Consider the following 18289-nt stretch of genomic DNA (forward strand, 5'->3'; position numbering starts at 1 on the left):
TTCCGAGGGCCTGGAGGTAATTGAAGAATGCTGACGTTATCGACAATTGATATAAAATTGCAATTATTAACATAAATATTTGGATAATATATCGTTTTGATTTTTTATTATATAAATGTTATGCTATGAATAAGTATGCATACTCATAATGCTATAATATCTTATTGCAGCAAAATTACAATTTTTTTCCTACATCATCTCTATTGATAATCAAACTCAAATGATAACATTAAAATCATAATTATTATCACTATTTTTCCCCAGTCTCTTTTTCTTTTTGCTCCTTTTTTTCTTTTTTTTTACTCATCTTTTTTTTAACCATTGTCCCAGAATCCGGTCGAATATCTGACTCGAAAAATTGTATTCCCAGATATCCGACCGGATATCTGATGTTACATTCTTTTCGGATATCCGATATTTTACGATCCGATGCATCCTTAGAAAATGTTCAAGATATTGAAGATAGTTTTACGAATTTTTTTTTTACATTTGTAGCAAAATTATAAAGAGTTTTTATTAAAATTATAAAATCTTTTGGTCCTTTTTAAAGAATCTTTCCCGTACTTTCAAGTAAAAACGTTAATTTTAATGAGAAGAATTTAACAGTAAGTATAAAGAAAATTTTAAACAACACATAATTGCTTAAAAAAAATATGTATGTAAAATGAATAATTTTTTAAATAAGCAATTATGTGTTTTCTTTCCATCAATTGATTCGTCTTATTATTCTGTTCATGAAAATATTGTAATATTAAGGTACGACTATCAAAAAATTAATAATTTATGAGTTATTTAACATTTTATATCAATATATGCCAAAATAAAGTATAAAATATCTAATGAACTATTGGTGTGCAGAATAATTAGAGGAATTATTTTGTGAAAAAAATCATACAACTCTATTTAAAGAAATGGAAGTGACTTTGAAGCCTTAAAAATATAACTTCGGGAAAACTGTTTTGCTCATCATAATATATGTACACCCCTTCGAATCGAACAAAATCTCTTATTGTTATTTACATAAATAAAAACAATTCCTATCGCGCTTCATGTCATGAGTGTAACGCAGCAGCGTTGCAATACCATGTATCTTGTTCTTAAACTCGTAAGTATGCGAGTACAATAATTGAATTTTTAAGCGAAGTAGTGCATTTTAAAAACCGGATTAGTTTCAGATTTTTACTTTAAGAACAACTTATTGTGTATACTAGATATTTGACTTTTGATAGGTTATTCGTGTGTTATTTTTATCGCTATTGCTCTAAGAAGAATAAGTATTTAAACACAATGAAAAGCATAGGCAATAGTAGCAGGCAATAGATTTCAGTAAGAAACTCTGTGCATATATGGTTTTTAATAATTGAAATCTGTAGTTGTCTGTGTGTTACTCTTTATTTTCTCTACATATGTATATAGCACTACACACTTTTCATGCATTTTCATTGTCCAGCGTTAATTTTGATTATATATCTTATTTGGACACTGAAAATGAGCATCGAACATCAGCATGAAAAGCACCTTATTCACGTCATAATGAATGATTTATATGTGCTCATGAAATTGTTAACATCATCATCATTAAGTGCGATGATGAATTAATATATCTAATACGAACGTAATCAAGAACGAAAAAAAAGATCGAATGTTGAAAGTTAAAATTACATTGAAGAGATTGTGCGAAATTACATTGAAGACATTGCGCGAAAAATGTCCAATGAAACAGTTTAGTTTTGCAGATTAATTATAATAGATTAATTATAATAATATAATTTATTACACAGAAAATGCTTATTTATAGTTTTGAAGTAATTTCCGAATATCGCGTGCTAAAAAACGTGCTACGAAATAATAGAGAAATTCGAAAAGTCAATATTTTACAATATAAAATGGTTTTATCCAGTAGTGCACATCAGCGTTCCCAGCCAAAATATGAGGTAAAAATAGATAATGAAATCTGTAATTTTTTATTTTTTCCAACGTTGGACATGAAATACACCAGCGACAAGTATATTGACATGTACATTTTAATTATAAAATGCTAAAAGAATTTTTATTCTGTGAAACTACTACGAAGAAATTGGAAACAAAAACATCAAAAACATTAGTTTTATCGGTAATACACTGCGTAATTCCTTGTTCCATTGGATTCATTAAAAAAAATTTTCTGTGAAGAGTGAGCCCCAAAATTGGGCTCTAAAATGAAATGACATTAAATGTGTTTTTCAAAGCAAAATTTTGTTTAAAAACTGATTCACGGACAACCTGAATTTTTAGAAAAATTAAAATTTTGCGGAATATATATGGAACATTCTCAGAATATGTAACACATACAAATGAATTTTTTAACCGACATTTGAATGTTTTTTTACATACCGTAAATATTCGGAGTATTTTTGGAATATTTTTTGGAGATTTTAGGAACGTTTTTAAATATTTCAAAAATATTTAATGTTTGTTGGATTGTTACGTGAGCACTGCATAACTTAATAACTGATAAAAAAATTAATAATTATTTTTTTAACATTGATAAAAAATCTCTTGTAAAGAATTGATTCATATATTGCATAGTAAAACTATTTTAACATTGCTCAGTTTCTATGAAGTATTTTTGTATTATAATATAAAGAGAAATCAGTAATATTTATACTGATCTTTATTGTAAAGGACAGTCCTTTATTTTAAGTAGTAATCCTTTAGATTTATTTGTTTCTTTAAAACTCAATTTTGTTCTTTATTTTCTAATATTGTCCTTTATTTTGACATTACAGAAAAGTTCTTTTCTAACTAGCGTTCTAATGTCTATATAATATTATATTAATGAGCAGATTTTTACGGAAAATATTTTACAGTTTCATGCATGTAAATACAATTTGTTAATTATATTTCTTAATTTTTTAAATTAAATTAATTCAAACTAGAGTTGTTTTCGTTTTTTATTATTTCAAACATTTTATTATTTCAGATCAAATGTTTGTTCCAATACAGTCGAATCAGTTTCAAACTATCAGAAAATTGCGTATTATATCAATTTGATTATACTGTGCAATAAAATTTTATAATGCACGGATTCTTGACAATCATAAACTAGTTTGAAAATATGTAGGAAAGTCCTAAAATTTTTAGATTTGTCCTTTATTTTCTTTGAGAAAATATGGTCACCGTAGTAATATTAGATAGTAACTAACTGATAGATGTTCAATCAAACTGCACAAATTTTTGCCAAGTAATGAAATAGTTCTATATGTAGATGCAGCATTGGGGGGAGGGCATATACAGGATGTAAAAAACATCCATTCAGCATTTTTTAAGAAATATAAATTCTATTCTTAAGAAATAAAAATTACGAAAAACAACCATATTTTAGAATTAAAAGAAAATATGTGTATATTTATACAAAATGTTGTGTAATATAAAAAAAAAATGTTGTAAAAACAAAAAAAATGTTGTATAATATAAAAAATGTTATACATAACAATAGTATGTTATATATAATGTTATATATTAAATGTTGTATATAATATAAAATATCTCTAATTTGGTTTATATATTATGCATATTGTTTTTTATTTTTATAATTTGTAATTTATAGTTGGATTTACAATTATATATAAGGTACGTCTCGTCATAATCCCATCGCTTGATAATTGCTTGATAATTGTTTACTAATTAAAAGTAATTCTTAGCATTTATCGAGAGAAATTTTATGTAATCGTCTTTTATCATTGCGCCATAGCTGTCCCGAAACTTTTCACTTAAGTAGCACTTCGTGCGAGTTTCAGTTTGTGATATCACTATGACATTAGATGAACTTTGCCATTATAGTCAGTCGACTATCGTACGCAATAGCTAATGATTAAAATTGGAATTAATTGAATAACGTTTAACATTCGTTTGTCAATTTACAAGGATGAATATAGGAGTATGCGATACGCACGGATTACGAGCGGATAAAAAGATGTGATGCATTGTTTGAATGCGATCCGCACGAAATGACGAGATTTGCACATTAACTGTAATACGTTACAGAGGAGCAAGGAAAACTCGTATTGCATCGTTTAATCTCATATAAACTTTGTTTCGATAGAATTCAGATTTAATTATGGTTTGATTACAGAGATGTTTTAGGAAATTTCAGTAGACTATATAGCGGAACAATCTGCATTTAAATTAAATTGAAAATCTATTCTCTCCGGTTTTTTATTCGAGTAATATGTGAAGATGATTCAACTAATTTCTATGACGTTACGTAACGTGTTTTATCGTCCATTTAATATAAAAACAAGTTATATTTATCTTAAAATTCTATGTTTGGAAATTTCTAATGACATTCTCATTGCTGATGAGAATCAATGAGATTGCATAATGTCGTATAAGATTTATTTCATAATGTCATAAAAAAATGCTCCTTAAGACTACTTTCGTTAGCGTGGTATATAAAATCTGCTGTAATTTTGTATAATGTACACTCAACGTTCTCGAACAGTAAAATTGTTATTAGCAAAGAGAAGAGTTTGCAATTAATCTAAATTTTAATTATATACGAAACTATTCGCCCTTTTTGAGCATTGTAAAACCTTACACGATTGAAAGTGTTTCCCTAATAGTAGTCTTATAAATTTATTTTTCCTTATTCTAAACACGACATTCTCTAATGGGATTCCCTACGTTCCCTATCATTTACTCTCTTTCTGCCCTTTTTAATATGAGGAGCGGCTCCGGAGAGAAACTAATGTTACAGAAGTCGACTGATTCCTTTGAATTTTTATTAGATTTCCTATATTGGTATAGTACCTTATACTGAAAGAAATCAGCGATCAAAAAAAATGATTACAAACGTTTTGGAATTCTTTGCTAAACGAGTTGTTGCCAGTTATTTTATCAGATCCCAATTAACTAATAGTAACCTGTATAACATCAATGTTATAATTTTACATTTAGCAACATAAATGTAATATAACACGTGTTTTATAACAATTAATTGTTGAGTGTAAAATCATAACATTTGATTTTATGTTATTACTTTATATTTATTGGGATAGTGATAAAAATGCAATATGCAATAATAACAATTTTTATTTTGGTTACCATATTTAAAGTTGTTGTATTTTTTTCTCGATATTCGGATATAAATTTTATGTTTAATACTTCAAAACTACAATTACGTATCAATATAATCTGCCTAATATTATTATTTATCTAATAATTTGTCTGAAGTTATCGTAAGAAGGAGAAAGATAAGATTCTAAAGATAGAAAAATCTGCAATGAAAATATTATCTCTATTTCCAAATTGTTTCGGATATTATTTGAATTAAAATGTACTGGATATTTTTATTTAATAGACAAGGTGCCACATGAAAAAGAATCTGTATATGCTCGAATAGAAGTATATTATTTTGTTATCTAGAAACGGAAGAACAAAAAGTACTTTGAAGAATGAGAGAACTAAAGGAAAATTCAAGCTCGGTTGAGATAAATGAAAAGAGCGGCGACAGGAATATTTGCGGCGAAAAGAGGTAGACTGGACAAAGGGAATGAAGAAATGAAAAGGACGATGGATGAAATAAAAATTAAAACATGATCTTCTACTAGACATTTTGTCCAAGAGAGTCTTGAGTAATATTCGTTCTGTTATACTAAAAAAAGAAAACGAAAGAGTCATATGTACAAAGAAAGAGTATGCACATAGTGCAAAGGGGCAAGAGAGAAAGAGAGGGAGGAGAGAGAGAGAGAGAGAGAGAAAGAGAGAGAAAGAGAGAAGCAGAAGATGGAGGTTAAAAGCATTAGAGGAAGGAGGGAGAGAAAGAGAAAGAGAATAGGACAGCAGTTGCCGGGTAACATAGCAAGGGTGGGATAAGAGTTCCCCGGGGTGCCTAGCAACAGGTTGCTACCCTAAAATTTCGACCGGTGCCGCGTGTGGGAAGACTAGCTACTACGTGTATACTATGTTTCCCTAAATGTTATGTAAGCTCGTCGATATACGCCCTTGCGCGCTTTGCCTTCGATTTCTCATTATCCATCTCGAAAACTCTCGTGAATGGTGTTATAGGACGTGGAAGAGAATGGACAAGCCTATGTTTATGCGATTGTAAAACTCATTTTCTAGGTTTCTTGTTAAATTTATATAAAAATAGACGAATAATATAATACAATTGATATAATACAATAGTAGTTTACGTAAATGATAGAGTATCAATAAGTGAATAATGACAGTTTAATAGTAACAGTTTACATAAATAATGTTAATAATAATGAATAATGAAATAAAATTGTAAACTTGAAATGGATATCTTTTGTGAGCAGAAAACTTCAATCAAATTTAACTTTGTGGAAAATTATATAAATGATATATATTTTTTTGCACTTTGTAATTGTATTATAAATGTATAAACTATTTTTAATTCATAAATTTTTATTGAGAGATACGATTGTATTGTCAATGCATGTTATTCTCGATTGTATCTGTATTATGTAACAACAAGAGAGAATAGGACAACACAACAGACCTATTCTCGACTTCATATCGACTTTTATTCCATTTATGTGGAGAATAGACGAATGAATGGCTGATGTATAGATGAAGATGATTCAGTAGAAGGATGAAGTAAAAGCCTCATGGGATGTACTGTGAGCTTGAAAGAGAAATAGAGAAGAGAAAAAGCAAGAATTAGCATAAAAACTTATAAATTGATTACTTTTGAACACGAACGATAATATCGCAACACTAATGTTCGCGTGAAATTTCAACGTTGCGTTGCGACGCGTTGAGATGCGCGTAGTGCGCGTGGGTGTGCCCATAATGGATTGTAATTCTGTTTTGTTCATTCGATAAAGCCGGACCGGATAATAATTCGTGCGCGCAAATAACCGTGCGAGAACTGACGCGTGTTAACGCCCGCGAATTGTCGGCGCCACGAATATCTAGCATCACAATTCAATCTGTGAGAAATTGATATTGACGGAAAATTGTGGTTTTAATCTGGGGAGCGCATTTCACACGAAAAGAGAGTATTACAGGCCCGTTGTAAAATATAAAATATCTTTGAGTCAGAAATTTTCTAATTAACAACTCTTTTAGTAGGCAATATAATATATTATAGGACCGTATATGTGTGATAACACAAACTATAGAAATCAAAGCCTTAAAGTCAAGCTGGATCTTAAATGTTTGTATGATTCTTGTATGAATTTATATACTACGTATATGTCTTCAAAAACGTGCGTCAAAATGATTTTTCGGTCTTGAAAACGCTCTACTAAACTATTACAATAATATCACAAGTTAAATTGACTAGCAATTCAACAAATGTTTGATGCTTATTCGCATCTTCGAAAAGATCTTAATAATGTTGAATAACATATTAAAATCTAAATAATTAATTCTTATTGATTCTTAGTAGAATTGTTGTGGAGATCGTTGTTGTCGTCGCGTTCACAAATCTCTATTTTGTCGAAGTACTGAAACTCTTCTTTCTCGCTTAATTTCAAACAAGATTTTAATGAGAATTTAATTTAACTCACGCTTGCTAAAATATTATTCTTAATCTTGATATCTATCGTAACGCAAATTTCTGTGACATTCCACGAAATTAGAATTTTGTAGTTAAGTCTTTTGAGTTGTACCGTCATTTGGAGAACACGTAATATGTAAACTGTATACTCAATATATTTCTATCCATGAATATGTACTTATATATACACCGATCCTACGTGCGTCAGCGTAATGCGCTTGGTGTGAAACTTTGACAAACTTCGTCGTAATAAAGTTTTGAATTTGATATTGTTAGAAACAATAACGATCATATAACGTGAATGATTTACAGTACTTTTTCTGTAATCAAAATCTTTTTGATTACAGAATCTTTAAAATATTTACGACACAATTCATTCATAATTCCGGCCGTTTTCATTACGGCTGATTTTATTGAGTATCGTTTATTACTGTAATCGTCCCTTAAAGTATCAATTTGATATCGATATAAAATTTCGCGAACTTTATTTACCAGATTCTAGAACATTTATAAAGGATAAACGTATATAAGGGGAGCGTCTCTAATTTTTATTAAAATATCTGTCGAATTTTATAAAATATCTATTACTCGGAAAAAAGTAACATCTTGCTGCAGTTTTTTTTTCATATTTTGCGGACTTTTTTATGTATCGAGGTACTGATTGCCGCGAAAGTATTACTTTGACATCTTTTCTGGTGCGTTTCTATTCACACGGTACATATTCGTGAATTTTGTGCATTTCCGGTTCGCTGAGGGTAGTGAACTCGTTCGGACGATGATTAATCGGATTTTGTAATATCTAGATAGCAGTGGCGCTTTATTTTCCATCATTTCAGCGCGCATGACAGACGCTTTCAGGAAATGAAGAGAAAAGGTAGAAATGGAAAGGAGATCCACGCTCATGACGTTTGAAAAGCCAATAGGTATGCAAGATACGGGTGCGGGTAATTAATAGAATATTTCACGTGTGTGTGTTGCCGAGAGACGGTGTGTAACGTACGAATAGCGTAAATTCATATCGACTTGTACCGTCATGTCGAAAACAACAATTTCTTTTTTTGTTCTTCTTTCTTCGTATACGACTGACTTTTTGCCATCGATCCAACGAAAATTAGTTAAGCATCACCGATTTGTTAAGGGGAAAAAGGGCTATTAATGACGGCATGTGTGCCAGAAAATAGACGGGCACAAGTGCTCGATCGCGTGACTACTGGTCGCCACTGATGCGCTAGCAGAGATTAGGATTAAGCTAGTCAACGTAACCTAATTAACGAAAGAATGTTGAATTTTTTCCATGCCTCATTAGTCTACCTCTGTAATTTTTTTTTTTTTAACAGAGAGAGGCGACTCCAGGACAATTTATCGTTATGTGATTTATGCGTACCATCTGATTTGAATCTGATGTACAGTATCATATCTTGATTAATGATCGGCGACCCTAATTTCGAAACTGAAATCAGATAAAAATATAATTTGTAGTGAGAAATGCTACGTATTCGTCATTCTTTCTATCTTATTTTTGCTGCAATATCGTTTCCGACACATCACTGTGTACAAAACAACCATGATAACGTTCTCTCTTTTTTTGAAAGAGCTTGAGTAAAAAATAGGAATCCAAAGATACAGAGTATCAATTTTACGTTTTTATTGTATGAGGATTAGTCATAACAGCATTTATTTCACTCAGGATTGATTTGATTTTTAGTATCTTTTGATAGCTTTTTTTATAGAAATTAAGTTTGAAATAAAAAATGATTAAGCGTAAAATAAAGAATCTATGTAAAATCTTTAGGCATCTTCTAAACAATTTTATCATATTTTGTAAATTATCGATATTTAATTTCCTACATTTTAATCGGTCAAATTTTTTTCTGAAAGACCTTGCACTAATTATGTGGAAATAAAGTGATTATGTGGAAATATAGTGTCTTTGAGAAAAAAATGTCAAGAATTCTAGAACTTTTTGGGGAAGAACCAAAACTTTATTAAATTGTACAAATTCTGAAAACAGAACTTTGAAACAAAATGCTAGAGAACGAAAGAGGCGTAGAATAATAATTAAGAATTCTATATTAATGGTACATTAATCTTTAAATTAGGGATTATAATTTCTCACCCGCTTCGGAATTCAAGCTGTGATTATAGAGAAGAAATATTTGGATTCTTTAGGTTTTTATCTTATAATTATATATAATGTTTATTTGGATTTAATTAGTTTATATATTTCTTAGGATGCTGGGTGGCGTGGGAGGTCGGCACGTGTCTACGCGTCGGCGTGGCAGCAATCCGCTGGTGCGTGGAGGTGTGGGCCTCATCGGGTATGGTGCCACATCCGGGACCAGCGGTGGTCTCGGAAACACCGATGGAAATGCGACGCAATTGGATGCGATGCCCCGATATGCCGCTAGGAGACGGAGGGCTGTCACCACCAGCGATCACAAGAGCTGTGCCCTTATACAGACGCGGCTCAAGCTTGGCGATATTATGTGAGTGATCGTTTTCCCTCTTTGTTTTCTTACTTGAAGTTTTCTTTTAATTAATGCGTGAGCAGTCACCAGCACGTGAAGACATTCAGGAAATCTACGCGGAAATTTTTGGGAATCTGTAAAAAGAAAAATGAAATTTTGGGTAAATTAATAAGATTCTTCTTATTAATTTATGGCATCATATTTGATGATAGTTAACATATGTTACAGAAATGCTTTCGGGCAATATACTTATTCATAATTCAATCTTATGTTAGTTCGATAGTTATATCGATAGTTTTAATAAAATACTTAATAGTTAACAGATTGAATATAGAACGATACTTATTAATTTTATCGTCCACGTGAAGCTAAAAACTTTTTAAGAAATTTTTGTTGAGACTTCTGCTTAAATTATGCTTATTATAGAAATTTTAAATTTTAGAATTCTTCAATATTAAATATATTTTTTTATTTATGTCAAGAAATCTCTTTTATCAATAGCTTCCTAAATAGCATACATATATAAACACTATAAACTAAAAATGTAATCTGTTTAAGTGATTAAACACATTTTTAAGACATATAATATGATGTTTAAAAGATGTTTTAATGTCGTCTTTAAGATATTTTAATGTTATTCCACATAAATAAAATGTAATTCACAATATTTTTTGAGATAATAAATCAGAAGTATCAATGGTACTATTAAACATTTCTAATTGACTATCGCGACAAGTGTTGCAATCCCGCTTTAATTATTATGTCCTCATTATAAAAGTAATAAATAAAATATGCGTGTAGGTCTTTAAGATTTATATAAGTGATGATTAATGGTATTAGCAATCGCGTTTTACTATGCTTTCTTTAAAGGGGGATAATACGAATATATTTATCAAGAAATATCGACAACATATCAATAGGTACAACATATCTCTTATCACTTGAAAGTTACCTCTAGATTTTAAGTGCTAGTTGCACGCAAACTGTTTTATCGACATTGTTTTAACCCCTTTTACTCTTCAACGTCGGCAAGAGTCGGCTATAACGTTGATAAGGGCAGCAAACGGTATAAACTCTCCGATAAAGCAGACATTGTCGATAGGTACGTTTCAATCGAGCTACCCCCGTCGGTAATATTTCCTACCCTTATATTAAATAAACGTCGGCAAGCACAGAGCTCTTGCTTTGATATTTCACTTAATGGATAACTACTATCTAAACGATTCAAATTATCAACTGTAGAATTATTATTATAATATCTATGTGTTACACAGAAAGCAACATTTGAAATTCATTTGCTTCTTTTTAAAACACGAATTTTTAGTATTTTTGCACTTTTTAAAAATTGCATCTTTTTCATTAATCTAATATAATAAAAATAATATAATATTAAATATGATAAAATTCTGCTAACCCGCTAGATAATTATTTTCCTATGTAAAAAGTAGGAAAATGAAGAAAATACAAGAAATATAGCTTACATGAGCAGGTGCTCATATGATTGTAATTTTATTATAATAATTATAATGCAATAATAATATTAGGTGTTGGAATTAATTCGTAGCGTTTTACAAGTGATGGGAAGTACTTTCATTAATGTATTTTTTAATGCTCATGTGAAATAAATAACATTCTTTCATTAAAAACGCTACGAATTAATTCCAACACCTAATAATTACATGGATATTATTATGATGAGCTTTTTACTCGTCTATTTTACGAAAAAAATCGGCCAATTTATCCGCTAAATTATCTTCCAATGATAATCTGAGCCTTCAGTCGCGTCGCGGAGAGATGGTGCCAGACGAGGGCTGCGTCTGACTATACCGGGTCATGCACTACTGCAGCCGAATTAAAGTCTAATGTAGCAAGGTGTCTGTACACCCCTCGCGTCGCTAGTCCGTCCGACTTTACAGGCTATCGATTGTAGCCTTCGATTGTTCAGTCGTTACTTTCTATTTCCAGCAACGCGCGCCGTCGTCGGCCGTTCACCAGCTCGAATCTAATTACGATCTCTTTCTCTGTCCACCGATCGTTTCCGCGACCAATTATTTTGCACTTTCCCCGCGTTTTCTTCTTAAAGCACTTTTCAAATTGACGAATGTCATCTTCTATTTCCGAAACGAGCACATCGATCTTTTTATACAGGCTCTTATGAATACCAAATCCTAATTTGATTTATTATTAAAAATTTACAGCAATTTTATTTTGATAGATTATCTCTTTTATTCAAAGTCATAATTATTTAGTATTAATTATAATCAGTGCCTAATGGCGTTCTCCATCTTTCTTGATTGCGATATTGTAGTCCAATATCGTTCGTGATATTTACTAGTATTGTGTGTGTGTGTGTGTGTGTGTTTCCTAAGATGATATCCCATTAGAAAAATGATATACGTAATTGCTGGAAGCATTATCGTATCAACCACTTGACTAGTATAATATTCCTGTTGGAAATGGATTACCGAATATCGATTCTCGATTAATTAATAATGACGTTCATTTTTTGTATTTTGTAGGCAATATCGTGTAAAAATAACCGTTCCATTTTCAAAATGAGTATTTTATTATTAACGTTTCGTGTAGCATCCGGGTAATTTGGATAACGTCCTAATTTTGGATGTTATCATTTTTCGATGGATGACCGAATCGGAATCGTGATATGACCGGTGATCATGGTGAGCGTTCTATCTCTTTTATTCTCTCCCTTACTTTCTTTCTCTCGGCTTCTCGCAAAAATAGAATCAATAAAAGGAATCGACGTTACGTGGAAGTAGGTCTGCGCGCTATCCCACGAGTCAACTCGACAAGGTTTTCGACCTTTGCTATTAAGGGACGTATCTATCCCAGCGCCGCGCCGCTGATCCGAGCACCCTCCTTTATTTATCACGCTCGATTCCACGTTGTCTTCGTCGGTGAATTGATGCCCCGAACGGATTTTATTAACGAACACGAATTCGATGCTGCTTCGAATGCTCGCGTCTGGTCGCATTATGGACAATATTGACCTAAGAAAAAAAAATATTTTAGATTGCATGCGAATATGTAAATGTTTTATTTTTGGATAATATCAATTTTATTATTATACAATTAATAGCTTTTCTCTCTCAATGCTTCAAAAGAATATAAAAGTTAAATATAATACAATATTTTATATACACACACACACATATATATATATATGTGTGTGTGTGTGTGTGTGTTTATATTAGATTTGCTATTAAACAAATAAAGAATACAATATATTTATCTATTATTATAGTATTTACTCCGTTTTATATATAAAAGAAAGTTAGAAAGCGAGCTTTGTCAAAATCTTGTCTTTCTTGAATCATCAGAAATATCAGTACAAATTTCAATGAAACTTTAATTTATAGCAGCGAAGTCCTGTTAGAAACTTCATAAATCGTAAATTATTCAAAAGGGTCAAACTTTTAATATTAAATCTTATTATTAAGAACAACAAAACTGAATTTTCTTCGTACTGCAGAAAACAGCTTTAATTTTTTATCTAAGTTAAAAAGAAATCATTTACACAGACATGATAAAAATCTTTTTCCGGATCTTTTCTCTTTAAATTCTAAATTTTAAAATAATACATTTAAAGACTAAAAAAAAAAAAATCTTAAAACAAAACAATATTTTTAGGATATTGCGAACAGCGTAAGATATTACAGCAGCGTTTCTACCCTTTGTGTATATATTACAAATATTTTCTTACGTTATATCTATATCTACATCAAGCATATTTTATATTGTACGCCAAGCCGAGCATATGTTTATTAGTGCTCGCATGGCTCGTGGGAGCGGCGCGGCGGTCCAATCCTACGCATTGCCGGGGTATCCCCGGCCATGTTAAGCGCATGCAAGAGCCCTGGCCGATACCATCTAACCCTGATCGGTCCTAACCCTGAAATCGGATCTACTCCCATGCGCTTTCAAACACGCTACTTTTTCTCGATTTTTGCATCGCTACAGTTCGTATAATTATGCGCCTGCAGTAGCACATAGAGGGACTGTTTTCCAGACGTGAATATACGCTTGAGGGAATCTACTGTGAATTTTCTCTCTTAAAGAATGTTACTCTATAAAATTAAGATGGAAATAAATGGAAACAATTTATACTATAAATTTTCGTTGACATATATTATGTCTGCTAAATTGCGATGTTACTTTCTCGTTAGTTTTTTAAACATTGAAGGATTTAGATTTAGAGCGAAGTTAAGCTCAGGCAATATGTGTCTAATCTTATATATTTCTCAAAATTACTATAAAATAACATTTTTGTGAGGATATTTTGATAAACTTACGAGACAAATTTATTTATATAATAATGTATCTTCTTAATATCAATAAATATTGAAAATACTTAGGCAAAGACGTTTCTTAAGGAGATTCTGTTTCTTTCACCTCGTGCGAGCTCTCGATACTGGAATCGACAGTGTATTCCTTAAAGATATTCGGAATGGTTCTAACGATGAACGATTCGTGAAGTAAAACCGATCGACTCGACAACTCTCTCTCTCTCTCTCCTTTCTCTCTTCTTGCTGGATGATTCTCTCTTTCTCTCCTTGTCTCGACGGTGAATCGAGTCGTGGAGTCGAGTCGACTCGGTACGGTCGTGTGTTTCAGGCTGGCTACCGGCTGCCGCCGCCGTGAATCAATACCCGCATTGCGCGTGCCACCTCTCTTTCTCTCTCCCTTGCCCAGCCTCTACTACTCTGTATTTCTTTCTCTCTTTTTCTCGCTCTGCTTCTCGCTCGCTCTTCTCGAACTCTCAGTTACTCTTCGTAGCTCTCACCTTTTCTTTCTCATTGCTTTCTTTTCTGCTTTTCTCTCTTTTTCTTTTTTTTTCTTTTCTCATTTACTCCCCCTCCTCCCCCCTTTATTTCTCCTTTTCATTCTCTTCTTCACACTTTTTTACTTTTTCTCCCTTTCCCTCATGCACTTTTCTTTTCCTCATCTCTTCTCTCTTTTTTTTCTATCGCTATCTCTTTTTTTCTACTTTCTACTTATTTCTCCTTTTTATTCTCTATTTCTTTCTCGTTATCGTCTTATCCTTCTTTCGGATCCAGCAATCTTTTTCTCTTTGTATCTTCTTCCAGATTTGATCGTCAGTTTTCTCTGCCTCTTTGTCCTCTCTATCAATCCATTTGTTTTTACATCTATAGTCTTCATGTTCTTCAACGAAAAACTAAGGGAAGATGTGGGGCAACCGAATAGAAAAAATAATGTGCATGGGGTGAATAGTGAAAAGCTCTTAGCTCTCTAAGAATTGAACAATCCTTAGACATGCAGAGGAAAACCATGGAAAAACACATGTATATACAAATCATTCATCGTTGCCACTGCCAAACTGACGTCTTTTCGCGGCGCGTCTTTTTCTCGTGAATGCGGAAATACAAGATGCTACCATCGAGTCGACTTATTCATCCGCTATTCACCGATCTGCAGCGCGTTTTAGAACTCGCCCCACGCATACACATATTACACACACACACACACACACACACACACACACACACACACACGCGCGCGCGCGCGCGCGTGCACAACATATATCTTTGTTTTTTAACAATTGTAGAGGATTTATGCCTATCCTCGAAAATTTACTACTACAGGCAGCAGTAGTAAAGATTTTGAATAGTCAGACATAGAACACTATTTGATATATTTTTATTATTGGTGTCGCATTTTAACCAAATGTCATTGTCTTCGTAATTTAAAAAATAAAAATTATGGCGTATTATAAATTTGGCTATATGATGGTGATGCGAAATAAAATTTACAATGTTTTGTCACATTGATAATTATGGTCATTATTGAATGCGGTTGTCTGATTCTAAATTACGTTTGTGGGTAAAGAATTTTAACCGCGGTGCAGAGATATTTTATGGACTTACCCTCATTTATTCAAGAATTTTTTTTTGCGCTAAGCTATTGAGATATTGCCATGCCGCGTCGTTGTAACAATTTAAAGAGTTTAATCCGGCGATTAACGTCGGCGCGACGTCTCGGCGACGAGTATCGTTTTTCCTACCTTTAGTCAGGCGATAATTTTCCCATCACTTTATAGCAGGAGTAAAATAGTAAATAAGGGACAAATAATGGGGTTTGCCATCATCAAAGTCACCATCGCTGCATCGTTGTCAGACGATGTCTCTCTTTCCCAAGGTTTCCCTGTTAACTCACGGGCAGACCTGCGGAAAAACCACGTATGTGGAAATCGGCCCACGCGCCTTCCGTTTTATCGTCTGACGTCACTCGTTTTTGAGTTATTCTCAGCGCAGGACGAAGCCGTCGTGACCGGCTTGCACGGGAAGAGGTATGTTGCAATCTGCCGCTTATGCTTTTTTGTCCGTATCGAATTGTCCGAATTAATTAAGTTAGAAATTGAAAATTAAATATTTTCAACGCCAAATTTGTTTCTGAAAAGAAGATTGGAATTTCGCGCAAGTATATATTCTGATTTCGACCATTGCGATTATGATCGTGAACCAAGAACAATAACATCTTAATTTTTATTTAAAAATCATATGTTTTATAAGTTAATAAAGACATTTTATTACTTTTTGACAAATTTTTTCCGAGATTCGATTATTTTATTTTATTTTTATTGAGGGTTTTCATTCTTCTGGAAAAATTGAAATTTTAGAAAATTTCTTTTTCACGGCGAAAGCTCAAATTTTGATAAATTGCTATAATTTTACAATTTTTTTAATTTCAAATTAATGTATTATTATTATGATTAATTATAAGATTAACTTCTATTCTTGTTCGGCTTTTGAGTTTTTTTTCTCTCTCAAAACTTCACCTAGTTTACAGTTATTATTATTGCTTTGAAATTTCCAAAAAGGTTAGAGAACACGAGGAACATCGATCAAGCTGGTAAACTTGAAGAATTTGTGATATAAAAAAGATAAGCTGCAGGGGGAAAGTTTTTTAAATAATTAGAGATTATCGCCCGCGGCAGAACTGACTTAGCAGGACGGTAACTGTTAGCGGCCCACACGTCACCTTGCTGACATTTTCCTGATATTTACGAAAATTAAATTGCCATTAATCGACGAAGCTTTTATTTTCCCTTTACACGCACATATAGTTCACGCGAACCCTTCGGCGTTCCACAAGGCGTCAACAAATATTTTTAATAGTCAACAAATATTTTTAATAGTCTTATATAATATTTTCAGATTTATTATTCAGTAGAGAGCATTTTTTTAAAGTAAAGACTGATAAGATAAAGCGTTTTTATTTCACGCTGTATAATTACACAAAAGAATACATTTTCATATAAATTAAATATAATTTTTAATATTTATTCACGTTACGATTTCTTAAATAATCAATTGTTATGTCGTATATAAAGTGACCATTATTTTATTCCGAATGAACTATTGCGCTTTCACTTATTTCACGTTTTTTCAAAATACCTATAACCGAAGCGTAACCTTTTGATGTTGTTTCTCGTCTGCATAAATAAGCTTTATCGAGACGATAAAGCGAAACTCCGAAGTGCGCGTGAAATTTACAAGACGACAGGGACATTCTCGGCTTACACTCGATGAAAACGGAGCGGCCACATCGTCGCTTGCCTGCCGGGTCAGTAAACCCCGGCGACTGCCGCCATTACTTCGTCGGGTTCTCCCAGGAATAATATTTTGTAATAAAACGCCCTCGCGTAACGGCGTGTCCGGCTGGTTCCGAGTGTCCTGGGTTGCCCCGCTTTTATTTCGCTATCCTTCCGGATCTCGATGTCACCCGGAGATTTGAGGGGACCTTAGCGGAAGCCGTTAACGTAGCTGCGAGGAATATACTTCATCAAAAGACTCGCGCTGCTAAATCCTCTTGTTAAATACATCCTAGTAAAGGCGCTTTTAACAATGCTCAATTACCTCGCTTTAACATACATGCTCGATTCTCTGTCTCATTAATTTACACATTGCAGAGATTGCCATGTGAACTGCTTATTTCGAAATATCGTCGCATCTTGTCAAATACAACACTGGGAAATATTGTTATTGGGACATATATTTTTGTTATAATATTACTTATTAAATAATGACATAGTTATTTTATAAAATATAATTGTGTAAATTATATTTTACGTACTAATGTATAAATTATACTAAAAAATTATAATTTTCTGTATACGTTTCTCGTTTAAGTAAATTCAATTAAATTTATAAATAGAGAGAGAGAGAGAGAGAGAGAGAGAGAGAGAGAGAGAATATATGTGTGTGTTGTGTCATAAATATCATTTTTGAACACATGAAGAAAATAAATTCTCGAGCGGTATAGCGACCGATCA

The 18289-nt window shown here is 32.2% G+C and overlaps 1 protein-coding gene across 5 annotated transcripts in view; it reads left to right on the forward strand.

The window, feature by feature from the left end:
- Positions 1-18289, forward strand: part of LOC105147325 (voltage-dependent calcium channel type A subunit alpha-1-like) — a 191237-nt gene that overhangs the window by 59635 nt on the left and 113313 nt on the right. For all 5 annotated transcript variants that reach the window (XM_087409722.1, XM_087409723.1, XM_087409719.1 and 2 more), the window contains exon 2: positions 9742-9996. In XM_087409722.1, the coding sequence (XP_087265848.1) occupies positions 9743-9996 (254 nt within the window). In that variant the 5' untranslated portion in view covers position 9742. The remainder of the gene's footprint in view (positions 1-9741; positions 9997-18289) is intronic.

This window comes from Acromyrmex echinatior, chromosome 9 (genome assembly GCF_024713525.1).
Source record: "Acromyrmex echinatior isolate Ae372 chromosome 9, ASM2471352v2, whole genome shotgun sequence".
In the NCBI taxonomy this organism is placed as follows: domain Eukaryota; kingdom Metazoa; phylum Arthropoda; class Insecta; order Hymenoptera; family Formicidae; genus Acromyrmex; species Acromyrmex echinatior.